At 36.2% G+C, this 26,552-nt stretch overlaps 1 protein-coding gene across 1 annotated transcript in view; it reads left to right on the top strand.

The window, feature by feature from the left end:
- The window catches only part of HERC1 (HECT and RLD domain containing E3 ubiquitin protein ligase family member 1), a gene marked incomplete at its 5' end in the record, with an annotated part of 77,248 nt that overhangs the window by 18,675 nt on the left and 32,021 nt on the right, over nucleotides 1–26,552 (top strand). The window contains 22 exons of the mRNA XM_079540678.1: nucleotides 442–615; nucleotides 2,337–2,455; nucleotides 2,555–2,668; nucleotides 3,740–3,911; nucleotides 4,807–5,113; nucleotides 6,205–6,325; nucleotides 6,616–6,667; nucleotides 12,184–12,455; nucleotides 13,550–13,765; nucleotides 13,856–13,976; nucleotides 14,945–15,182; nucleotides 16,146–16,339; nucleotides 17,641–17,796; nucleotides 18,113–18,219; nucleotides 18,453–18,563; nucleotides 18,644–18,820; nucleotides 19,684–19,923; nucleotides 20,122–20,205; nucleotides 20,704–21,224; nucleotides 23,339–24,114; nucleotides 25,201–25,399; nucleotides 26,288–26,448. Coding sequence (XP_079396804.1) covers nucleotides 442–615; nucleotides 2,337–2,455; nucleotides 2,555–2,668; nucleotides 3,740–3,911; nucleotides 4,807–5,113; nucleotides 6,205–6,325; nucleotides 6,616–6,667; nucleotides 12,184–12,455; nucleotides 13,550–13,765; nucleotides 13,856–13,976; nucleotides 14,945–15,182; nucleotides 16,146–16,339; nucleotides 17,641–17,796; nucleotides 18,113–18,219; nucleotides 18,453–18,563; nucleotides 18,644–18,820; nucleotides 19,684–19,923; nucleotides 20,122–20,205; nucleotides 20,704–21,224; nucleotides 23,339–24,114; nucleotides 25,201–25,399; nucleotides 26,288–26,448 — 4,632 coding nt within the window. The remainder of the gene's footprint in view (nucleotides 1–441; nucleotides 616–2,336; nucleotides 2,456–2,554; nucleotides 2,669–3,739; nucleotides 3,912–4,806; nucleotides 5,114–6,204; nucleotides 6,326–6,615; nucleotides 6,668–12,183; nucleotides 12,456–13,549; nucleotides 13,766–13,855; nucleotides 13,977–14,944; nucleotides 15,183–16,145; nucleotides 16,340–17,640; nucleotides 17,797–18,112; nucleotides 18,220–18,452; nucleotides 18,564–18,643; nucleotides 18,821–19,683; nucleotides 19,924–20,121; nucleotides 20,206–20,703; nucleotides 21,225–23,338; nucleotides 24,115–25,200; nucleotides 25,400–26,287; nucleotides 26,449–26,552) is intronic.

The following is a 26,552-nucleotide window of genomic DNA, read 5'->3' as shown; positions in this document are numbered from 1 at the left end:
ATTATGTTAAATTGTATTCTACTTCGAAAGTGGAGTCTTTATTAGTTGAAAACATGATTAAAAACAAATTCTTCTCATTTACTAGAAGCATTGAAAGCATTCAGCACTATTGTTTCTAGTCATCCCTTCCAAGCATGCGTAGTCATCCCAACCAAGTGTGTTAGAGGTGGTTGTACATCAGAGAGAAGTAATGATGCAGGATTATGATATTGAAGCAGAGGATAATGCTTCTAAATTTTCATGAACTTGATATGAATTGTAACAAAATCACTTTATTCCTAATCTACAGAGAATTTGTAGCCAGACAGTGAAGTATGTTGGTTTATTTATTTATTGTGGAATAGAGTGGAGAGTGAAATATGTTTGTCTGCCAGTCAAGAGAGATGCATGTAATCCTCAAAATTTATGGAGTTTAATCTTTAAGTGTTTCCCTTCTGTTAGACAAATGCATGAGCTCCTTGTTAGAAGTGGCCTTATCTGGAAATGAGGAACAGAAGCCTTTTGATTATAAGCTGAGACCTGAGATTACTGTCTATGTTGATTTGGCCTTGGGTTGTACAAAAGAGCCAGCAAGGAGCCTGTGGATCAGTATGCAAGACTATGCTGTTAGTAAAGGTAAGATGTGGAATGTGTATGTAAGTTAAATATATATTGCATTTTCAGCTATGTTCCTACTGAAGTCTTGTGTTTTCTTTGGCAACAACTTTTAATTCGGCAACACGATTAATATATTTTATTGTTGTGTTCCATTGTTTTCCTTAATTTTGACACTGATTCCAGTATTTGCAAGCATGTAGTTCAGTGTTCTTCTCCCCTCCAAAGTATGAGAAAAGGAGACTCTTGTTTCCTTATTGAGATGTTTGTATTTCTGTTTTCATAGTAGAGTGGGGTGAAATTTGCAGTTATTAAGAAAAACAATAATAATGGGGAGGAGGGAGGTGGAGAAAGGCAAAGTAACTTGGAAAATATGCTAAGAGTGGGATGAAAGAATAAGTCTTTCAAGTTATAATAAGTTTTTCAAGTCCTTGAGAGGCTGGCATTACAGTGTCAGTGGTTCTTCATCCTTATTGCCTGTAGTCTTCGTTCCTGCTCGATCTTACTAGGCCTCCTTTGCATAAAACCACAGAACACTGCTGCTGTACTGAAATTCTGAGAGACCCAGAGATTATTTGCTGCTGACCTCTGGCCAAAGTATGGCCAGGTCAAGAAGGCAGCAAGTCGTATTATTTGTCTGTTGAGAGCAGTAGAGATAATTCTGTTTTGGACTCCATGGAATTAGGAATTCCAGTTTAAAAAAAAAAGAATGCTGGTTGTCTAGTTGAAAAATCTGAGCTGAATGGGCTGACTGATGTTATTTTGGTTATGGAGTAGAGTGTTCTGGAAGTTGGTGTGGTCCTGTTTAGTTTACAATATAAGATGACAGAGTTGTGCGTTAACAGCATAGCATCAAATGCAATGTCATGGAACTCAGGGGAGCAGATATGTTAAAATTCATATTTTCACAGACAGATTTTTTGTGATTTCTAAAGCAACTTTCAAGGATTCATAAATAATATTTAATAAGAAAAATACTATTATGAAAGTACATGTATGGAAGTGGGGGGGAAATAATTTTATTTCTGCCTCGAGTGTAGATGGAGCTTTGAGGATGTTATCTTGGGAGTTCATTTATTTTATAGTTATATAGTTATAAAATATATAAAATATTTATATATTTTATATAGGAATGGCATTATTTTCATAATGGTCCTTCTTTAAAGTGGAGGAAAATCATTTTGAAATGAAAATGTAAGTTTCTGGAATTATTCAGGGAACCTTAATTTTGAGACCTCAAAATATCTCTTGTTGATACTAGCAGTGAAGCATGTGCTTAAGCTCTGTTAAATTGCTGGTTCTCATAATGGAGATACGGCTGTTTCATTGTAAGTGAGTCTGCAAAATAATTTTTGAATCTGGATTCAACAACATGAAAGAGTGCAGAAGGCCTCAAATACGACAAGTTTCTAAAAAAATTCCATGTAACTCAGTGGCCGGATAAAGGAAAGAGCTCCAGTTGTATATCCTTGCTGAAAGAGATTGCAGCCTAACTCAGCTCTTTGAGTTTCTGTTTATCCTGTTTGTGTGCCCTCCTTGGCTCAGTATTAGACACAGATATCCTGAGCAGGCCAAAACATATTTGTCTCTGAAGCAGCAGTGAATTATTGACTTATTTCTTTAATGTTGAATGTGCTTATGAACTGAAAGATTTAAAAGGATGAAGATTTTTATATGATGTCATGAAAAATGATTTTTGTTGGAAACAGTAGCTGGTTTTGATGAGTCCTTTCTGTTTTCAGATTGGGATACTGCAACTTTAACTAATGAATCACTCCTGGATACTGTGTCCAGATTTGTTCTTGCCGCTCTTCTGAAACATACAAGTCTACTCAGTCAAGCCTGTGGTGAGAGCAGGCAAGTAACTCAAAACTGTCTTTAAAAGCTCAATTCTAATTTCTAAAAGAAAATTTGTAAGATTTTTTTTTGGGTGGGGGGGAATCTCTTTTACAGATATCAGCCTGGCAAAGCCTTGGCAGAAGTATACCGTTGTGTTTATAAAGTTCGGAGTCGCTTGCTAGCCTGCAAGAACATGGAACTTATTCAGACTAGATCATCATCAAGAGACAGATGGGTAAGACTGGAAATATTTTTGAGTTCTTAAAGTTTAATGGCATGCTAAGGGAATACTGTGTAATACCTTAGTAACAGATGAATTCAGTATATAGCAAGATATCCAAATGTTAGTTTCCTTTGTTACATGTCTTTTTATTCTGCCTTGTTGAAAAAAGTTCAGGATTCAAATGCAAATGTGCAACACATAATTAGTATCCATTAATCTGCAGCAGATTTGCTGTTAAGTCACTAGAAGAAAATGATTTGCAGTATCTGAAGAGAACACAGCCTGAAGCCTGGTTTTATCAGTGTATGTAGCAATAGTATGCTGTACCTCAGAGTTGTACAAGAGATGTAGATTTACAGAATTGTACTTGGATGTAGATTTAGATTGATTAGCTCTGTTAGCCACAATGGAGTTTGGTTGCCATTCCAGAACCAACGAATTCAACGATTTTTCGATCTCTGTCCCTTTCTTCCCCTTCCCTACTGAATTTTAGTAATTCAGTAACGTTCAGTTAATGAATGTGAATAGGTGCTATTTTTTCTGCATAGAGGAATCCAATTCAGCAGCTTTGCTTCATCTCTACTTCCATGTCAGGTGTCATTTTGTCAGACTGCCCCTGTGCTGCCATTTGTTGATGGGAACAAAAATAATGGAATAATGGCAGGAAGGTTCAACCTCTGCTGCCTGTCATACCAGCACTATCTGCTCTGATGTTGTGGGCCAACATAAAAAGATAGGAGGCTACTTTTGGAGTAGCCTTTGTATATAGAATGGTTGTCGGGGTTTTAAAACTTTATTAACGTACTTCATATGCTGAAGTATCAAAGTGCGACAGTTGTGTCCAAGTAAGCCTTCTGAGGAGACATTTCTCTGAAAATAATTTGAGTAAAACTTAAGGAAATTTGAATTTCCCAACTTAGGTATTTAAAGCTTTGAATGCAAACAGCTGTCTGTGTTTTATTTCATATGGTATCACAAATATCTTTTAGATGGAAAAAAATTCTTAAATGCTTATGTCCTTTTACCTTCAGCTTTTATTTTGGTGAGAATTTTTTCATTGTAGATTTCTATTTTTTTATCAAGATGCTGGATAACCAAGAATCAGCTGATGTGGATACTCAAGAGCATTCTTTTACTCGTACAATTGATGAAGAAGCAGAAATGGAGGAGCAGGCAGAACGGGACAGAGAAGAAGGACACATAGAACAAGAAGATGAAGAAGAGGAAAGAGAACATGAAGTTATGACAGCTGGTAGTAAGTACTTGTGGGGGTCAGTAGTGTAAAGTGCTTTGGAAAGTTAGTTTGTTTTTCTCTCAAAAGTAGAGTGGGAGAAAGATTGAAAAGGTTGTGTTAGATTTTTCTGTATTAACATTGTTAGAAGTTTTTATAAGACGATACAGGGCTCTTGTTGGGTCAGAAAATTCTTTAATACAAGGGAATGTGAATGCTGAGCAAACAGATGGCCCTTATTCATCTGACATCCATGTTAACACTTGTATAAACTGCATACAACAGTAATAGACTTCATAATGTTTTCTCTAAATTTCTGTTCAACCAATCTCTGAGTTTGTATTAGTATGTATGGAATTTATTATATATAAAACTTGTATATAAAACTTAGAAAACAAAATTGACTTTGAATATTTTCCATAAATATGTACTTTATTTTCTTTTCCAACTACTGTTTCTCTCGTTACTGCTAGAAAGTTTTGGGGACATCTTCATTATACTAGAACAAAAAAGCTAATGAAAGGGTAGAACAGTTTTCAGTGTTGAATTGCAGATATGCTGTTCTCTGAAATGCAGTTTTGCAGGTGCATTACTTTATATATGTGCTAAAAGGCTAGCATGAAACAGTCTCTGTGATGCTGTCCACTTACCAGTTGGGTTGCAGTAAGACAGTGAAATAGTGTTTAGTGTTCTGTCAAATTATGGTGTCCCTTCCTTTTAAACTTAGCGCTGTGTAAATACTTCATCTGTTTCTGTGATATCCTTTACGACTTTGTATTACTGTATTATTTTACCACTGGAAAAAATATTTGTTGTTCTTTGTAATGTAACATTTTTTAGCTTGATCTGTTGGTAAATATTTTGTTCTATGTAACTTTGCATAGAAGTTAAGACCTTCTTTTTGTGTTGCATGTTACAGAAATATTTCAATGTTTCCTATCAGCCCGTGAAGTAGCTCGCAGTCGGGATCGAGATAGGATGAACACTGGGACAGGGACTAGGCTTGATGATCAACCTCCTCAGTCCCAGCAGGAAAGAAGAATCAGCACTGATCTGACAGAAGGCCAAGATGTGTATACTGCTGCATGCAACTCTGTAATCCACAGATCTGCCTTGTTGATCCTGGGAGTGAGCCCTGTTATTGAGGATTTCCAGAAGCGAAGGGAGGATGGGCAGTTACAGCACCCTCCCTCTTCTGCTCCTGAGGGGATTGGACTAATGACAAGGTGAGATATAACTGCTTACCTAGTTAACTGTTCTGTCTTTACAAGCAATGGAATAATACCAGTTTTCTTCTGTGGGTTCTTAGAAATTTTTTTAAAACATTTTTGTCCAGAGCAATGCTTACAGTGCTGGCTTGGAATTTTTTTTGAGGTCAGTGATATTTTCTCAGTTTTGTTAGTCCACACTGATGAATCTCTAATGAGAGCCTTTTCTGCATGGGCCATATTTCTTTTTCAAGGTTGAGCTTACCAATGAATACTAACAGAGTCCAGGTCATCCACTGTACAGATAACTTGATGTAGTTGGAAAAGTTCATTATTTTTCCTAAAAATAATTAGTGTTTATATTTTTATTACCATACTTGTGTTTTCATTATGTGTAAACAGTCACTTATACTGTAGCATCCAAGATCATTGTAGGATATGTTTAAAAGCAAAAAAGAATCAGTGTATCATGAAAAAATTGACATTTGTGCTTAATTTCAGACGTTTTGTAGCATCTTGGCACATGCAAGACTGTGTAGTTATGCATGGGAGTGTAACAAAGGCAGATAGCACATGAAATTGTAAAAATGTATGGTGCAATGAGCATAAACACTATGTGATTTTTGTAACCCAAGATAGTCTTGATAACACAAGTTTTTCTAAACATGCTCCGTATAAATTTTTATTTCAATCTGTGCGTGTGTTTTAGAATGTAGCCCAGGGATTGATAAATTTGCATACAGTCCTTGGTAGCTGATGCTGGTACTGAGCCTCTGAGCCTGCTTAAACTTCTGATGGGCAGAAACTCTGTTGCTGTGACATTTTCCTCACTTAAATTTAAAATGAAGGTAATGATGGGAAACTTAGAGGGAGATTATGTCTATTCAGTACCCTTTTATTCGCTCTGCCTCTGGAATTCTAGTCCTTAAAGCAAGAGTGTGTGTGACTCTATCATTGTCAGAGTTAATCCTCTTTAATTGTAGTCTTCTGATGTTCCGTGATAGTCTTCTCTGAAATAAAACTGTGGTACTTGCTGAATTTGCTTATCAACTCTTATTATTGGCTAGTAAAAGCGTTTACTTTGTGTTGTGTTTGTACATCTGATGCAGGAGTGAAAGTCTTACTGCAGAGAGTCGCTCAATCCATGCAAACTCAAACTATAGACTGATGAAGTCACGAAGCGAATCAGATTTATCTCAGCCAGAATCAGATGAGGAAGGCTATTCACTGGTAAGTAAGCTAGTATTATGTGCCTTGGATATCATCAGATTATTTTCTGTGTAGGTGGTGTATCTTGTGCATTTGTCACTTGCTCAGGTTTGTGTTTCAGTATAGGGATCTTTGCTAATAACCACCACTGTTAAGAGAAAATAGTGGTGGTAAAACAGGAATTGAAATTGTTACAGTTCTGTTAATTTTTTAAATTTTTGTGAGGGAATGTTGTATTTTAAACACTTGAATATTATGCACCACTTATTTCCACTTAAAGAAATGAGCTTTTTATTAATTTTCTACTCTAGAGTGGAAGACGAAACGTTGATTTGGATTTAGCATCATCACACAGAAAAAGGGGTAAGTTTTATCAATGCTCATTTACATAACGAATATCGATCAGAATAAATATGTTAATGTGTCTTAAGTGAAAATGTGTAGTCAGAGTCCATTAATGACAATCAGGAAGTTTAAAATTTTAAATGACATTGTAATTATCTTGTATTTGTTGTGCTAACATTGATTAATCATGCATTACAAGAATAGTGGACACGAGATACTTCTCAAATTACAATTAATGTAAAGTAAAGCATACAGTCTTTTTCTCACCTCTGTTTCTACAAAACAAATGTAAGCATTGTTACTTTAAGCAGCTTAAGGTTGAAGTTTTCACCACTAAGTTATTATGGGTTCCTACTGCATCCTGTTCCTAAGGGGAGTATCCCAAGTCCAAGTATATTGTGTTGGGTAAGCAGGAAGAAGATCATAGAATTTCCAAGGACAAACCTCTTTCATTCTCAAGATTCATAACATGTTCTGAGGTCCTTTATGTCTGAGAACTGGCTACCGATCACTTTTAACCCTGCAAACACTGCCAGGAGCTGTGGATACCCATGTTGTTAACAGCTTTTAAAGTCTAGTTCCGAAAGCGCTGTCCTGCCCTCTTGATGTTATTGACACCCATTTAATGTCAACCAACATACTATTTTCAGGAAAATTTCCTCTTCCTGTCTGTTGAAGTAGGTAAGCCATAAAAAGTAATTGGAGGATGAAACAACTATTAGTTGAAATGCTGGAGAATTGTTCAAATTGATGGGAATCACTGATTACTTTTGCAGATTCAGTTGTATCATGTCTCAAATGGTCAGTCCCTCCAGGTCAGTTTTCCTCCAGAAGCAAATCAATTGCGTACTCAACAGAGAATGCATAATTGCTATCAATCAACTCTGATACCCTCATGTTATTAGAATAAGTGGTGATTTTAGCCAGTTACTAATGATGGATTAGATTTTCACCTCTCAGAAAAGCAATGTGTGAATGCAGATCTTTTTCTGTCCTACCCCTCGTACTTTTCCCCAATTTAATCAGCAATACTCTGGGAGTATTCAGTCCTTGCAAAGCCTGCAAAAAATGCACCATGTGTAGAGTTTTGGTAAGTAGTTCTTGTTTTGCAATGGGCAAGAAAGTAACTTCCTCTGAGGTGGGTTGACTTATTTTAGGATTTCTCTTTATTGAAATCAGCAAATGACCATCCAAACTTCAGATCACATCTCCTTAAAAATCGGATCTCACTATTGGTGATAGTTTTATTTTTATGGTATAAAAGCTGTTCCTAATCATAAATTGAAATATAGAATGCCAGTAGTAGGAAAAATTACTCTTAAGTTGTTCCTGTGGTCTTGCAGCTCAACCTTGGAGGAGAGCATTGTCTTTTAATTCGACATCTTTGCCACTTTGTACAGTCTTTAATCTAGTTGCTTTCTCCATTTATTGTATCTGCTCAGAAGTAAGACAGTGGTATTCCTACTTTTTGGGTATCCTGCTCCTTGCTATTATTACTTGATTCTGAATTACTAAACTTTCTGTTCTGGTAGAACCAAAAAACGTTGTTTTCAAAACTCTTTCCACATGGGATGATGAAATAATGAAGATTTTCCCCTGATATGTGTGCCCACTGGGTTTTATTTTTGTCCTTGCTTTTTTCCTTCAACTTTTTCAGTTCTGCAGATCCAGAGAGTATGCCTCAAAATACTGTATTTTGTATTTGTATTTAATGCACTAAATAAAGATAGTTACTGCATTAAATACTTAGAAATAAAGAATGCATATTTATCAGTGCGATCACAAACATTTTTCACGTCCTCTGGTCTTCATGTAAATCTTAATTCAGTGAATGCCATTGTGCCTGTTTGTACTTCAGTATTTTATTAACACAATTAGGTAACTCTGGAAAAAACCAGCAACTTAAATTACATTCAAATTAACTTGAAATAAAATAGTGCTTGTATTGATTTTTGAAATTCAGGGGTCAGTTTGAGTAGAAGGAGTAAATATTCTCATGTATGTATGTAACTGTACTAAAGGGAGTGGTGTTTTTCCCTGGAAAGGGAAGGATGGTTGAAAATTTAGAAAGTCTATTACTTAGATAATGCTAATTCAGAAGAAAAATAGATGTGTACTTTTTTTTTCCTTAAACTTTGCTGTGTGATGTATTGAGGTATTGGTTGAGATGAACGGGGTCATTTAAGTCTAAAGTCAGTGTAATATGAGGAAGAGATATTATGAATATGTTGTCTTCTGTTTCAAATGTCTGCTTTTGTCTTCTGATTCTTGTGTGGTGTGTAGTGTATTTACTCCTTTTTGGCCAGTTGAGCCCCAGAAAAAAGAAGAGCTTCAAGCAAGTACCTGATGGCATGTTTATTTTTTTCCTCTATGGCTTCCCTACATGTTTTATGTTTTATGGAGTGTGTATTGCAGCTGTGCCACATTCATGTAGAAAACTCATTTTTATAAGCTGGCTTTCAAGGACAAGTAAACTTGTTTTGTTTTCTTTTTACTGTAACCTTAAAGATTACTCTTACATGCAATTCTGTTCCCGTGATTGTAGCAAAAAAAAATACTAGCACCATTTTTTTTTTGAGCATTTGATGTTGCACAGAATCTAGCTGAGATACTATACAAACATACTTCAAATCTTCTGTTGATACTTAACATCTTCAAAAAAAAAACCAACACAGTGTAAATTTTAGATTTCTTCTAATTCTTAAATATTTTGAGGTATAAGCATATACTTTGACTTCTGAATTGTAACTGAAATGATAAAGATTTAGACAGTTTCAGTTGTTTTGCTTTTAGTCTCTGACTCATAATCCTTGGATATCTCTCCAATTTGAAACAGTTTAGAATTGTTTTACATTTAAATGTTGTTACCTTTGATACTAAAATGATTTACTAAGACCTTCAATTTTTCAAATATGAGATAGTTTGTCTATTAATATATAAGTGGTGATCTTATTTTAGAAATTCTTTTAATATCAAAACTAAATTTTCTTCTGATGTTCAGCTGATATGTGAGACCATATCTCCCAAAGTTTGATTTAAGGCATTGGAATTGCTTTTTGTTTTGTTACAAATCCTTTGATTCTCTTCTGTGCTTCAAAGTGGCATGACACAGTGCAGGACAGGTAGAGGACAGAGGAGCTAATGTTATTCTGGAATGCTTTAACCTCTACTGCTGTGGAAAGACTGCAGAGCTTAAGGTGTCTTTTGAAGTAGTTGTTGATATATGTGCAACATTTATATATGTGGAAGTAGTCAGGCTTGTGCTTACTGTAGGAAATCTCAGGTTTCAGTTTGCCTCTTCCTGGGCCTTGTTCACATGTCATATACTAGGAAACTCTTAGATGAAAACTGTACTTCAGTGCCCATTTATGCTGTCCTTTATATCTCGTGTTCTCTTTAGCATGTAAATTAGTATTTAATGGACAGCTTTAAAACGAGTACAGGAGTGAGTATTAAAATTAGGGTAAGATGATGTTTGTCTTTACTTGTGTTTTTTAATGTAGTGACCAGGTATAAAATTGAGTAAGAGGGTTTTCTTAAAATTCTCTGATATTAAACATGACAAAACAGGCAGTTCTTTGGGAGCCAGGTAATATTACTGTGTTGCATAAACAGCAGAAACTAGGAGATTGAATTTCACTTTGAAAAGTAATGTTTGAAACAAACGTTTTATTATCTATGTATTATTGTTTGTTTTATGTATTATCTATGTATTATTGTATGTTTTGCACATATTTTTGCAAAATACTCTGTTAGGTCAAATTTTCTAAGTACTGTGTTGGTTCTTTCTGAGGCCATTGCAGTTTGCTTAGTAGCAGATACATGGAATGCTGTATAAATGCACATGGACGCTATTTCCAGAAAAGGTAATGGGATGTAGAAAGGTTTTTATAATTTCTAGATTATAGCAGTTAATTTTTTTTTGCCAACTAATAGGAGATTAGCTCCCTGATTTACAAAGGGAAAGCAGACTTCCACAGTATTCTGTATTTGTAATTTGCTGTGGGAAGGTGATGTGCAGGTGCAGAAAAATGGCCTTTTGCTTTGCCTCATGAAAAATGATGGAGAGTGATTGGTAACAACATTGTCCTAAGTTCAAAAAGTTGTGTGTCTGCATTCATAGTTCCTGTGAGCAGCTGCTCTTAGAGCTACTGCAAGTAAAAATTGTTTAGTAGGAGGTCCTGACACGAGTATCCAGCTGTTAACATTGGAACTCATCCTAACTGAGGAAAGTGGGCTTTCAAAAGCTGAGTTTCATGAATTTGTGTGACTTTTTCCTGAAAATGGAGGTTTAGGAATGTTCAAACCTTGTACCTCGCAGACAGATTTTTAAAAGTTAAGTGTCTAATGTAGGTTTGTGTGAGTACTGTGAATGAATTGTCTTTCTCCAAGCAATATCTGAAATACACAGGAGTCATTAATATTGCAAAACCGTGTGTAGATCATTTAAGGTAAATTTCAAACGGAATGTTCAAAGTCAGTTTAGATTCACTTTGGTTTACATATAGGTCTCAAGACATTCCTATCTATGCAGAGGGAAAGTTTTTTTCATCAGAGACTAATCTCTTGTAATACACAGCTCCAACTCAGCTAACAGTGTTTACAGAAGTAATAAAATACCAATATGTATGTTGATATAAGTAAGAAACATACATATATTATTTTTAAACTGATATGTACAGTTAATTACCAGTGAAAGTATTGGCATTGCATTCATTTGTGACAGAGAAGCAGTCTAGCAAAATGCTTTTGGAGGTGAGATCATACATATAATAATAAGTAAGTTCCAGTGCTGCAGGCAACCGATGGTCATTTAGAGGAGTATATTAATTAGTGAAGGTAAAGTTTTCGATAGTGTAATGACATGCTGGTGTAATTCAAAAGCTTAAAACATTAATTTGTGAAATTGTCAGATGAATAAGATGGAGTTTTAATACATGCTGTAGATGGTAATTTGATGTACACACTTATCGAAGAACCAGAAAAAAAAATTAAATGTTCTCCATGAATTTTCCTTGGTTTACTTGCCCTTCTGCACTCGGGAACTCTGCAGATATTTCATTCAGTAAATAACATTTGTGCTTTTTCAGAACTATAGAACGTATGACTTGATTAAAACAAAGAATAAAGATGTTTTTCTTTTACAGTTAGACCTTAAATATACAGACTGCACTATTTCTTTTGTAGCAGATCTTTTCTTTACTATTTTCTCATCTAGCTGCAAAGCGTTTTTTTTTCCAGTGTTCGAGCTTTAACTTGAGCAGTTCAAGTGGCTTCTGTCTTTTTGTTCTCTCACTTGGCAATTTGTTGCAATACTGCTTGCCATAATTAAAAGAAATACAGCCTTTCCTCTTGGGCAGTTGCTGTAAATTTAAATCAAATGTTTTGCTCTAAGTTGCTTAATGCATGGTATGATTAATCATGGATATTCATTTTCCACCTGTATGAATAGCAGCAGTTCAGTCTTTAGCTACTGTCATAACGTGTTGGCTAGTAAATTGGAATTTATGAGGTTTTATCATGTATATGTTTAGGAGCAATACACAGTCAAATGGAACCTTTAACTGACTCATGGGCTCGACTGAAGCACAGCAGAGACTGGTTGTACACTTCCTCCTACTCATTCGTTGAGTCCGATTTTGACCTCTCAAGATCTCTTGGAGTTCATACTTTGATTGAAAATGTTGTCAGCTTTGTAAGTGGAGATGTAGGAAACTCTCCAGGATTTAAGGAACCAGAGGAAAGTATGTCCACCAGTCCGCAGGCATCAATAATTGCAATGGAGCAGCAGCAGTTGAGGGCTGAGGTAAGTTTCAATTTAAAATCTTCTCTTATTCATCATATATTTGAATTTTATGGATTTTTAAAAACATTTTCAAAATTCTGTCTTAGAGTTTTTTTCCTGTTTTTCTTCTAAAATGTCTTAACTGGATCTGGGAACTTTGTTTTAAGCTCTAAAATGGGAAGTAAAGGATCCACTTAAACGTTTCTTTGCATATTGTTCTTTAAATTTCAGACTTGAATTTCAGAGGAGCAGGGAGGTTATCCTGTATGTGTGTCACGGAGTTGACTAGATCAATCTATGTTCGTGACAGGGGCGACAGGCCTCTGCCCTCCCCCCCCACCCCAGTCCCACAAAAATGGGAAGCAAGGAAGGAAGGAAAAGAACAGCGGCAACAATCTATGGAGGAAAACTTATTTTACTATAATATCGGAATACAAAATAACACAATATATACAATTTAATTGAAATTGAGATTAATAAATCAGACAAGATAAGAGAGAGAGAGTTCCCGGGACCGATTCAAACCTGAAAAAGCTTGGAACGGCCAGGAAAGCACCCTCCAGCACCCACTGCCAGGCAGCAAGAGAGCGCCCCCCCCACCCGGAAGGGCCAGATCCCGTGACTGCTGTAATGTACAGGGATAGGTACTTGGAATTGGGGCAGTGACACTTTAATGCCCCGTACACTACATGATGTTTTGATGTGGAATACTGAAACCCAAAAACAAAAACAAAACCAAAAACATAGAACCATGACAATGTGCTGCATGCAGCATTGATATGGTTAGAACTTATAGTGTAGCTTTGAAATTAAACTATGTAACTGCATGTAAACTGCTTCCCTTATATGAAGCTTTCTATGTAGCTTATTTGTGCTGACTAGATTAGGCCAATTGCTTGATTACTCAGAAATTAAAAGGGATGCTGACAAGGAGAATTTTTCTTGAAAATGTAAAAATGTACTTCTTTGTTGTGATTTGTCAGAAACATGGGTACTATCAGAAAGTGTCCATTGGAAAACAGCTACATCATTCACTCTTGCTCATGGCTGATGATGATCTGATTTCTAAGGATGCTTACTGTTTAATTTCATCTTTTGATTGTGTTTACTTCTAGCTTCGTCTGGAAGCTCTTCATCAAATCTTAGTGCTTCTGTCAGGGATGGAGGAAAAAGGCAGTGTGGCATTAATGGGAAGTCATCAGGGGCCAGGATTTCAGTCATCTTCGTTGCTAACTTCTGTTAGATTACAGTTTCTTGCTGGATGCTTTGGTTTGGGCACTGTAGGACATGCAGGTGCCAAAGGAGAGAGTGTAAGACTGCATCACTACCAGGTATGTATTTTAATTGTTGTGTTTTTTTTGTTTCAGTAACTGGATGATAAAAGTGTTATCAGTACTTAAAGCATTTTTTGTTTGAGCCAGGATGGTATCAGAGCAGCTAAGAGAAGTATTCAGATTGAAATTCAGGTGGCTGTGCACAAAATTTACCAGCAATTGTCTGCTACCTTGGAAAGAGCTCTGCAAGCTAATAAGCATCACATAGGTGAGTGAAAGCAAGATTTGTAAAATGTGTCCTCTGATACGTGGTACAACGTATTCTAAGTGTAACAAAGCATACTTTGATATCAGCAGCCAGAATTCACAGATAAGGAATCAGGCTAATAACTTCTCTGAAGAGAGAGAGTATTTTTAACCTTTTTCTGTCTTAACTTTCTTCAAGTGTCAGCCCTTCTTGTTTTAAGGCTTTTAAGTACTGTAAGCCTTCCAATTCCTGTGAGCTACACATTAATGTTTCCATATCTTTGTCATTTCAAGTAATTTTTTAGGTTTTCCAGACATCAGTTTTCAGAAGTGATTAAGAATCTCCAAACCTTTATTCTTCATTCAGCTGTGATTTTTTTTTTTAAATTTACACTCAAAGAACAGGGCATACGGCATGTTTTTGAAATCCCCCTCTCCTGTCCTTTACCAAGATATTCCCATGTGCTTCTGTCCTCGAGGGATAACTGGAATTCTGCAACTCTTTGTGCCTTTGTGCTTGTATTGAATGAGATCTTCAGTACAGAAAAGAGTTGCGTAGTTTGCTTTGTTGATAAAGCCTAATGGGCGTACGTATGTGAATTATTTCATTGGCATCACTTACAGTTAAATGCAACTGAAATAAATTCCTTGAGAATCAGCTTGAAGTACAAGCAGCAAATTAAGTATTTCACATGCTTATCCTTACCTTAGAGAGAAGAGGCTGATCTCTTTTGAGATTTTGTATCAGAAACTTTACATCACAAGCTAGATCTGTAGGATGTTTTTCTTTGGACACCCGTGACATAGAGCGCACTGAGTGAAAGAGGCTGTGCTGGTACACAATGAAGTCTACCTCAAAGCATGCGTTAACAGCAGCTCTTCACTCAGTAATTTAATTTGTTACATTTTCTTAAAACTAATCTACTATTGTTTGTCTTAGTATTCTTTCTGTAAACAGGTTGCTAATTAAAAACTATATTTTAATCTTAGAAGCACAGCAGCGTCTTCTGTTGGTAACAGTCTTTGCTCTAAGCGTGCACTATCAGCCCGTTGATGTCTCCTTGGCTATTTCTACTGGTTTGCTAAACGTGCTATCACAGCTGTGTGGCACAGACACCATGTTAGGACAACCATTACAGTTGCTGCCCAAAACTGGTATTTCCCAGCTCAGCACAGCTTTGAAAGTAGCCAGCACAAGACTTCTTCAGATCCTTGCTATCACCACGGGGTAAGTATTAATTGCTCCTTTACTCAGAAAATGTAGTTTTCTGGCTTTTTAGCACCCTTTAGGAGTAACTGTTTTGTTTTTTTTTTTCTTTAAAGCATTAAGTATTGTTCAAAAGCATGTAAGTGAAGGAAAAAAAGTATAGTTACGTTATTCATATGAAAGATGCACATAAGACTGATAAATATTTTTGAATTGTGGGTGAGACGTTTGAATCAAAATGCTTGGAACTTTATGGTCTCTAAGTATTGCCTTGCAGTATTCCCCCTTTTTGAAGTTTGATTTTATGTCTAGGGCTGTTAAGTTAATATGGAGAGGCTTTATGTAATATTCATTTGTGTAAAAGCAATGCCAATAATAATGTGGTAGGAGTTCTTCAGAGCTGTACGTAATGCTTCTACTCAGAGCACAAGGCAGTTTTCTGGCGAGTCCTGGTCTCTGCTAGACAAGGGAACAACATCCAAAAATCTGCCAACACTTAAATATTTGCAGTTTAACTCTGTAAAGGAAAAAAAAAAAAAAATGCAGGTGAGAAAGTATTGCCTGTTTAGAGTAGGAGTATTATTTAGTACAGGATATATGCACCTTCAGTGTTCATACAAAGCAGCACACTTTCCTGCTAATTCTGTTATGTAAGAAAAGAGACAAAATGCCTTCATGTTTGGAAATTTCAGGGGACTATACTTAATGAACTGTTGCTTTTTTTCCCCTGGAAATACTGGAAAAATACTCTTTGACTATAAAGAATGGACAATTTTTAAGTGTCTTAAAAGTGAGGCTCATGTGAGAGCAATCTGCCGAACTTGTGGAGGATAAAGCAAAGTAACCTGCTGCAATGAAATGGATTAGAATTAGCTCTGTGTTAGCCCCTGTGTTCACTTATGCTGAGTTTATAGTTGTCTTTGTTATAGTTCTTTTCATCAGCTCTCATATATTCTTTGTTTCTACTTTATTGTGTGTTTATAGAACCTATGCTGACAAACTGAGCCCAAAGGTGGTCCAGTCATTGCTGGATTTATTATGCAGTCAGCTAAAAAACTTGTTATCACAAGCTGGGGTGATGCTTATGGCTTCATTTGGAGAAGAGGAAGTTGAGGAGCATGAAGCAGATTCAAAAAAGGCAGATTCAAATGGGGAGAATGAAAAGAGAGACTTCAGAGGTAATTATCTTGCATAATTTCTGTTACAGTTTCGAAGCACTAAGTGCTGAAGCCCTCACTCTGCTGTACTGTACTGTACTATTGCTGGGCCATTCTTAACTCTGTAGATTAGGTTAAAATATAATCAAGTAATTTTATGCTCACATTAGATTTATCAATCCATTTAAAGGTAGGATTAAGTAGAGAATAAGAATTACTCCTTTCAGTCTATAATTAGAAGAGGAACACTTTTTCTCTGAAAATGAGTTGATTGCTGGTATTATTTTTCAAAGTGTGGTCAAAGAAATTCCCTTCTCTGAGTTTTGAACTGCAAATAAACGTAGTGTAATTCACACAGTTGTTGCATCTGCTCTGTACTGTGCAGAGCGTTGTATTCAAAAGTCTGCTAGAAGAGATGTTCTGAAACCTAAAAGTCCTCACATGGTTTACAATCCCTTAAAAAACATTTTTCATTTCTGTGGAAATACTGTGATATACTCAAAGAAATTTTTAGGTGTATCTTTGCTGCTGGTTGTGGTTACAGCCTTCTTTCCTTTTCAGTAATTGGGTGGCTGATGAATTCCTAAGATAATTAATTGTCATAATTAGTTCATTAACAAGTTAGCTTATAAGGCCTTCTGTTTTGAAGACATTGCCTTGTAAAGATAGCAGCTCCTTTAAAATGAATTGAGGCATGAGGGAGTGTAGTGTTTTGCATCAAAATCTCAGGAAATGAAAAACATTTCATTATTGCATTTTGTTAGCAATAGCTGCTTTATATACTGCTATGCTCATAAATAAAAATTCAATAACTGATCATTATATTTTTACTTCTGGATCTGTTTGTTGCCAATAACAAGCACTGCTAATATTTTAGCAGCTCAAGTTTCTGATAGATGTCAGATGATTACTTTTATGTTTAAGTTGCTTGGCTTTATATTAAATATATAGAGCTTGCAAATACTGAGGTATTGTTCTATAACCCCACACTTTTGGTAAGATATATATAACAATTTATTGTACAGTTGTTTATAAATCTTAGTTTTCCAAAGCACTCATTTTCCATTGCTACACAAATATCACATGGTGCACTGTTTTTCTTCCCAAATGCTTGTTATTCCATATAGCGTAGCCTAGCAATATTAGTTGTCCAACCTATCCAATCCTTTCTGGATGCCTTACTCTCAAAAACTGATAACATCACAAAACTCAGCTACAAATGTCTGTTTTAATATTTTTTTCAACTGTGGTTTTAGTAGTATGTTATTTGCAGATACTGTTAAAGAATAGATGTAAATGAAAATTTTTATTTAACCTTATAGCTGCCCTCCGAAAGCAACACGCAGCAGAGCTGCACTTGGGAGACTTCCTTGTTTTCTTGCGTAGAGTCGTCTCTTCAAAAGCAATTCAGTCAAAAATGGCATCTCCAAAGTGGACTGAAGTACTTCTTAACATTGCTTCTCAGAAGTGTTGCTCAGGTAAGAGTTTTTCAAAATGTGATTAATGGTTATACTTGCAGTTCCTGAAATCAAGTCCTATTTGATCATATATTACACACTGATTTTAGCTCTTCAACCTCAGTAGTTGTACGCATGTCATACTTAGGAAAATTGTGCATTTAATCATGTTATAGAAAGATAGAATGGCCTGGATTGAAAAGGACCATAATGATCATCTAGTTTCAACCCCCCTGCTATGTGTAGGGTTGCCATTGGAGGCATGCAAGTCAAATCGTAGGTGCGTGTCTGATGCAGAAGTCACTTGTAGATTATTAACATACTCTTCCATCTTCAGGAGTTCCCTTGGTTGGAAATTTGAGGACTAGACTTCTTGCACTTCATGTACTAGAAGCTGTATTACCTGCTTGTGAATCTGGCGTTGAAGATGATCAGATGGCTCAGGTCTTTATATTTTGCTATAAGTTTTTCACTTGTTTCTTCAGAAAGTCTCATTAGAGTTGTAAATGCTTCATAGATTTGCTCAGAATCCAAATCAGATGAGGCTCATTTTAGATACTTGCTTATCTAGGAGCTCTACCTATTTTTTACATTTATACTTAGGAAGCAAAATAAAATGCTATTTGTTGACCTCATCTTGGATTTAGGATGATCTGAATTATTTTCTGATATGCCAGGTTGTTGAACGATTATTCTCGCTTCTGTCTGACTGTATGTGGGAGGCTCCTATAGCTCAAGCTAAGCATGCAATTCAAATAAAGGAGAAAGAACAAGAAATGAAGCTGCAGGTAATTATGGTTTGCTTCCTCTTCTGTTTGAGTGCAGCTAAGTTACATTTATTACAGATGTTTTGTCCTGTTTCTGATAGAAGCAAGGAGAGTCTGAAGATGAAGATGAAAATCTTCCCATCCAGGAAGTGTCCTTCGACCCTGAGAAAGCACAGTGCTGCATAGTGGAGAACGGGCAGATTCTAACTCATGGAAGTGGGGGTAAAGGATATGGATTGGCATCAACTGGAGTCACTTCAGGATGTTACCAGTGGAAGGTAGGTTGAATGAAAGTGTATTTCTTTTCTTACCTTGTTATAGAAATATACTGAAATTTAGAAATAGTAGCTAACTATGACTTTTAGGTTATGACAGCATCTTTGCACAAATTACATTTTCAATCCAAAGGGAAGAATTTGTGGCTGGTCTTGAGCACTCTACTGTTCAAAGTAAATTTTCAGCTGATGTTTCAGTACGCAGGTTGGAGGCATTGATTACATGCTGAGTGTTTGTAGAAGTGCTGGTACATGTTCCTGAGATTCGTAGTTAAAAATGGATGTGGTAGTCTTGAAATAGTTACTTTCTGAACTATGTAGATTTTGATTTTTTTCCTTTGGAGAAATATTTGAGAAAATGTTTTTTCTATTTCAGAAAGCCTATGTGATGAGATTAGCCTTTAATTACATCATCTGAATGGTTTATTCAGAAATACAAATAAATATGCAGTTGTAGTCAGTATTGTCTTTAAACATAAGGCTTTTAATTCTTTCTTACTTGAATCTACACAAATCTCTTGTTGTGAAGGTGAAGAGTAAAGCTTGTTTATTTCAGTAATATGTTTATTGCTTACATGCCAGCTTCTGTGTTTCCTGAGTCAGAAAAAAAATCTTGTATTTCTTTTTCAGATAGTTCTTTCCATTACTATCAGGTCAAATTTAAATGACTTATTAATGACTACTCCTATACACCAACGCATCCTTTTAGAAATAGAATATGATTTTAGCTGATTAATTTTATTTATTTTTTATTAAATGCTTGTCAGTAACATGGTTATAAGTACTAATGAATATGTATAAGGCAAGTTCTCATTGCTTTGTTCTGTTACAGTGTGTATTCTGACTTTTTTTTATCTGCCTTTTAGTTCTACATTGTGAAGGAGAATCGAGGCAATGAAGGCACGTGTGTTGGTGTTTCTCGCTGGCCAGTACACGATTTCAACCATCGCACTACCTCAGATATGTGGCTGTATAGAGCCTACAGTGGTAACCTTTATCACAATGGAGAGCAAACTTTGACTCTGTCCAGCTTTACCCAAGGAGATTTCATCACATGCGTGTTAGATATGGAAGCAAGAACTATTTCCTTTGGTAAAAATGGAGAGGTATTTGTTTCTTTCTGATTGTATTTGGTTTGGTTTTTGACTGTTGCTTTTTTTAATAGTAATTTGGCATAAATGTATAGAGCTATTTTATATAAAGCTAGGTATAATGGTTAAGATAAGAATATAACTTTGTCGTGTTTTCGCTGGTTAAGGTGTTCTAAGTTTCTGATTTTTATTTTGTTAATTTGTTTTACCTAGGAGCCAAAACTAGCTTTTGAAGATGTGGATGCAGCAGAGTTATATCCTTGTGTTATGTTCTATAGCAGTAATCCAGGAGAAAAGGTAACATAAATGTTCATCTGCATTGGTCCCAAGTCTCTGCTTTCCCTAGTCTGTGTCAATGGATGTAGAAGGGATTTTTTGGGGAATGGGGATTGATGGCAGTTGACAAGTACTGAGAATGTCAGTGTTGATTCATTGTGTTTTAAGGCATGAACAGCATTACATTATTTCCATACTATCTAGACTTTTCCTACATGTGCAATCTACCAAAAAATAGATCTACACGTAAAATCACAATCCATAGAAACTACAGATAATACAGTGTTAGGAATTCCAGATATTCTGAGATGTGTGTTCTCTATGGGAAAGCGCTGACTGTTGGAATTTTGGTATCTTTGAATTTATAGGAATGCAGTGATAAGACTGGAATTCCTAGAATACCTCACCAAAAAAAAAAAAAGATAATGCTATTCGTTTTTTCTATTCATCAGGAGTCTCTTGTTTTAAAATAAGCTCCTGTGTAGATTAAAAAGATAACTGCTCTCTTTAAACACTTAGGTGAAAATCTGTGATATGCAGATGCGTGGTACACCGAGAGACTTGCTACCTGGTGACCCCATCTGTAGTCCTGTTGCTGCAGTGCTGGCAGAAGCCACCATCCAACTCATTCGTATCCTTCATCGCACCGACCGTTGGACACACTGCATCAATAAAAAAATGATGGAAAGGCTGAATAAAATCAAAACATGTCTTAAAGAAGCAGGTCAAAAGCTGAAGAAAAGTCGCTCAATTCAGAGTCGAGAGGAGAATGAGGTGAGAGAGGAGAAAGAAAATAAGGAGGAGGAGAAGGGCAAGCATAACAGACATGGTCTGGCAGACCTTTCAGAATTGCAGCTGAAGATGCTGTGTGTGGAAGTGTGGCCTGTTTTGGCAGTAATTGGTGGAGTTGATGCTGGACTTAGAGTTGGAGGTCGATGTGTACACAAGCAAACTGGACGTCATGCCACTTTACTTGGAGTAGTGAAAGAAGGCAGTACATCTGCTAAGGTCCAATGGGATGAAGCAGAGATTACTATCAGGTACAGTATGCTCATTTCTTACACTTTTCAAAATCTAATGGTGTTTTGTGTTCAATAATCTTCAAAAGTAACGTACATCTTACATTGGAATCATGTTGGCCAGTTGTTTTAAGCTTAAACTTTAAAATAATGCAGCCAAAATTGCATTTTCAGAATAAACAAATATGGGTTACATTTCAACATTGTCTAGTAATAAAATGCTTGGTATGTCAAATGTATTTTAATAGCTTAGAATTGATTGGCATCACTAGAATTCTTAGTTTTGGGCTCAAGTTTTCGGAGTTGGAATGGGACCAGCCTGCCAGTTTTCCCAAATTCGTAATTAACATTGCTTCTTTTTAAATGTGTATTGCTCTCTTAATTTCCTGTAGCCTCTGGCATAAGGTTTTTACTTGGGGAAATTGCTCACTTTGTTGTAAATGGTGAATCTGATTCTGAATAGAATCGTGGTTTGATTTATCAGATTTAAGAACAGATCTCTTCATTGCGCTGGTGTTTTGTCCTTAGGGGAGCACAAGTTGCTCTGTGGGGCTTATGGATGAGGCAAAGTCATGAAGTGGGAAGGTTCTCTTCTTTTAATGGTGGGTGGATGGGGGTACTCAAATCAATGCTGCCTTGAAGCAGCATTTATTCATTTTTGACCTGCCTTAGAAAGCTAAAGGAATGCCCTGTATTTGATGTTGACTCACTGGAGCTGCTGTGCACAGGATCTTCAGATCTTGGAGAGAAAGCTGGAAGGAGATGATTCTTTTTCCACCTTTCTTGCAGGTTCACTTTCAAAGGGAGGGCACTTGGAAGGAAGCTGTGAAATGAAGCTAGAGCCTTCTGTAGGCTCAGTGGTGTTCTTGTAGGAATTGTGGCTTTTGAGTAGAAAGATTTGCTTCACTAAAATCCTAGTATTCTTCAGGCTACAGTAAAACTTTTATCTTGTGGAGAAATTGAGTAGTAATAATTTATTTTGCCATCAGTTAAAATTACATTTTGAAACAACTGAGGTCAGATCACCTCTTGAAACTTTTGCAACATTATGCCTATTTTGTCGTTATGCAAAAGCTGTTGTTGCTTTAATTAAATATGCCGAAGTGCAGTTAATTACTGAATTAAATTCCTGATACAAATTCTTTTAAGTATGCCCTTTTAGCGTATGACCTTAAAGCAGTGTGATCTTAAAGTGATTTCAAATCCTATTTAAGTGAAGTGGTGCAATTCTTGATGGTTGACAATGGTAATTCATAGAATTAAGTTCAGAATGTACTTCCGTAATTAGAATCCAAATAAAACTTGTTTTCCATCTTAAAGTAGAATTTTACCTTATGAAAGGGGGAGACATTTTGGAGGGGTAGTGAAAGGAAGATTTAAAAATCCTCTGTCTACTGGATGCATAGGAAAATGTAATGGAAAATAGAAGGCGTAGGGAAAATACAGGCTAATGAATTTTTATCCTGCTTATGGTGAAAAGTAGTCAAGTGTAATTCCTAAATGTAACAAAGGTATCACTGAATATGGCTTATCTAAGTAGTCATCCATTATCTGTCTGTTGGGCTTCCTGACCTATGTTTAGAAAGTCCCTGTTCTCTCTAGGGGGTCTGTCTTGACATAAACAGCGACAGAATTGTCACAAGCTATCAGCTGTGTGCTCCTTCCAATAATTTGTACAGCACCGTGCAATCAGTGTGCAGTCAGTCAAAACTTCTACTTAATGCTTAAGAAAAAATCAGTTTTTTATATCCAACCTTTTATTCCTGTTCACAAGTTCAGCTTATATGTGAGAATAAAACTTGACGTAGGGTAAATTATCTTAGAAGTGTGTTTTATATTTTGAAATAATACAGAAGGATGCTCTGTCAGCACTAATTGATAGCTTCTGTGATGCTTCTGGATTTTAATGGTTGTTGTTGAAAACCTGTGCATTTTGTTGCCTTTGCTCTGATATCATATCTCCCCATTTTCTGATCATAACCTCATTTTCCCCCGTTTGCATTTAATTTTTAGAATTGGTTCATTTATTTCATTAAACGTATTTTACATCTTACTTTGCCGACATTATTTCCTGTACTTTCCTCCTGTCTCTCCCTCACTTGCTTTTTCCTGTGTCATTCTGATCTTTATTAAAGCTTCCCAACTTTTTGGTCGCCTAGTGATACTCCACTGTATAATCTGGAGCCCTGTGAGCCACTGCCTTTTGATGTTGCAAGATTTCGTGGGCTGACAGCTACTGTGTTGCTGGACCTTACCTATCTGACTGGCATCCATGAAGACATGGGAAAACAAAGCACCAAGAGACATGAGAAAAAACACAGACATGAATCTGAAGACAAAGGTGAAATGGAGCAGAAAATGGAGGGTGATGCTGGAGCAGATACACGATCAGCACTGAGTGCCGATGATAACAAAGGACATAGCACTGCAAGCTCTAAATCAGAAAATGAAATCGCTTCCTTTTCCCTAGAACCATCAACATTAGGGATGGAACCCCAACACCAGCCTGCTGAAGGAAGAAAAAAGAATCATGAACATTCACCAAGAAATCATGATATAGTTCAGTCAGAAATCAGAGCCGTACAGCTATCTTATCTTTATCTTGGTGCTATGAAGTCACTTAGTGTTCTTCTGAGTTGTAGTAAATATGCTGAACTACTGTTAATACCAAAAGTCCTGGCAGAAAATGGTCACAACTCAGACTGTGCCAGTTCTCCAGTTGTTCACGAAGATGTGGAGATGCGTGCTGCCCTGCAGTTCCTGATGCGACACATGGTGAAGCGAGCAGTCATGCGCTCACCTATTAAAAGAGCCTTAGGACTGGCAGATTTGGAGCGAGCACAAGCCATGATCTACAAGTTAGTGGTTCATGGATTGCTGGAGGATCAGTTTGGTGGCAGACTTAAACCAGGTACCTTTTCAAAATTATTCAAGTACAGTGCTAACCTATTGTGTACTTGTATTTCAATGGTTAGAAACAGTAATGATACAAATGACATAATCTTGTAATTTTATAGGGGCTATACTTTGGAGAAATTTTACAGTGTCTTTTTAATTGCTTTTTAGATACAGCACTGATTGAGGTTTTTTTGCCTTTCTCCAGTCCCTTATTTTAATAAAAAGTAAATACAAATCAGTAAATCAGAAATGTAGCCTCTTCCTAATTTTTCTTTATGCTTTTGGAAAATGAGCAGCTCTGTATGTATTTGTTGGAAGAATTCGTTTATCACACAAGGACTGCAAAGGTCACTGTTGTAATAGAATGATTGTATACAGTCACGTTAACAGATGATGTTGAGAGTTCTTTCACTTTGTTTCTCTTCATGAGAATTTGTGAATCAGTTTTGGATTTTGGTTGTTTATTTTCCTGAGATATTTGGCACTGAACTAGCAGAACTTGAAGAGAGAACACGTATCATTCCTGTTTGTCTTAAAAAAAGATCTATATTACAGGTTGAGTCTTTGGGGAAATGATTTAAATCAGTTTAAAAAGAAAATATCTGCAGTGTTTTTTAATACCTAACTATCTGAAGTATTTTTTTTTAATTCTCTAAGATATTAAAGATAATCCCTGTGCTGTTTGCTTCTTTACTATCTTAGGTATTTCTTAAACATCAACTAAAAAACCCTTCAAAAATCTATTACTTAAGCCAGTAAGTTAAAAACAGCTTTGTAATTGATCAGCCCTTTTGCCTAACATCATAATCCTAAATGTTACAACAGTAGGTATCATAAGGTCTAACCAAGTAAATGGTTTCTCTGAAGATTATAAAGTTTTACTTACTCTTCACCTTGTTATCAGTATGACAACCAGAGACCAGTCTGTTAACTTAAGTCCATGAGTAATTGGCAGAGGTATCTGTGGTGTTAGAGTTTCTGCACACCTCTTTATTAGGGGAGAGATTCTTTCTTTATTTTTTTTTAAGTTTAGCCACAAGTACTGTTTTACTGTGTTAAGTTTCATTAATGTTCCTGCACTGTCTGTTTTCTGCTGCAGAAGTAGACCAGCAAGTGGAAGAAGGTGATCAGTCTCAGCAAGCCCAAACACCAGTTACAACCAGCCCTTCTGCTTCCAGCACAACCTCCTTCATGAGCAGCTCTCTGGAGGATACTACTACTGCTACTACTCCAGTAACAGATACTGAAACTGTTCCTGCTTCTGAATCTCCTGGTGTTATGCCACTCAGTCTTCTTAGGTAAAACATTTTCTTACTTACATATCATGTACGTCTTTGGCTCTGTGAGGTTTTGGAAACATTAACAGCTGTTAGGAGCTGCCTCCACAAAATACAAAGTTAAGTTTGTTACTTTGAGGACATGCATTTCTAAAACTAGAAAGCTGCTAAGCTTTTTATATAAACTATATATATGTATGTATAGCATCTAAGTTCTATTGAGCAGGAGGAAATACGTTTCTTCAGTTCTCATTTTTATTTGATACAGTTTAAAATACAAGTCAGTGACATTTCTGCATTTTAATTAATAGTTGATGTTCAGACTAGAATAGATCTTAGTTTGCAAGCAACTCTACAGACCTGTTTGTTTCATCCTACCCTCGCATACTGAAGTGAATCTAAATTAATTTGCGGAGGTTATTTGAGATGTGGAGGAAAATCTGCTTAATGCTGAATATAGTCCTCCGTTTATTGCTTTTGTCGACATGTCTGATCTCTGTTCTGAGAGGTTTTGCAGATGCAGTTTGACGAAAGCCAGAACAAAGTCTTATCACCAGGACAGCAAAAGTAAAATACCTTACAAGGAATGATTAGTCAGGCTGTGTTCAGTATGTAATGTAGAAATGGGGAAGTGAGTTTACTTCTCCTCAGACTGCCCTTGATCTGTGAGGTATTTTTAGGTGCATGTCTGGGAATTTAACTGTCCAGGCAAAAAAATTGGAATGAGTTATTCCTACAGAGTTCCTCTCCTACTCCCCTAAATATATGTAGTATTACTCCTTACCCTTGCAAAATTCAGGTACTGTAAGGTGCACTTGGCAAGTTGTGGTCTAATTTGATGTATTTCTTACGTCAGATCTTTTTCAGGGTTGCTCTTTCTCATATAAATATATACTTTTTTTTTAAAAGGCAAATGTTCTCCAGTTATCCTACTACAACTGTGCTGCCAGCACGACGTGCTCAGACTCCTCCGATATCTTCGTTACCAACTTCTCCTTCAGATGAAGTTGGGAGGAGACAAAGCTTGACTTCTCCTGATTCCCAGTCTGCAAGGCCTACGAATCGTACAGGTATACTTGTCAGTACACACAGAAATATGGACAGCTGTAAACTCACACAAGTTCTGTATAGCTTTTTAAGACCTTTTTGAGACTCCCTGGAATTGTAAAGGTAA

This window comes from Tetrao urogallus (assembly GCF_951394365.1).
Source record: "Tetrao urogallus genome assembly, chromosome: 11".
NCBI classification, from domain to species: domain Eukaryota; kingdom Metazoa; phylum Chordata; class Aves; order Galliformes; family Phasianidae; genus Tetrao; species Tetrao urogallus.
Note: the sequence above shows the minus strand (reverse complement) of the source record. Positions and strands in the feature narration are given on the sequence as shown.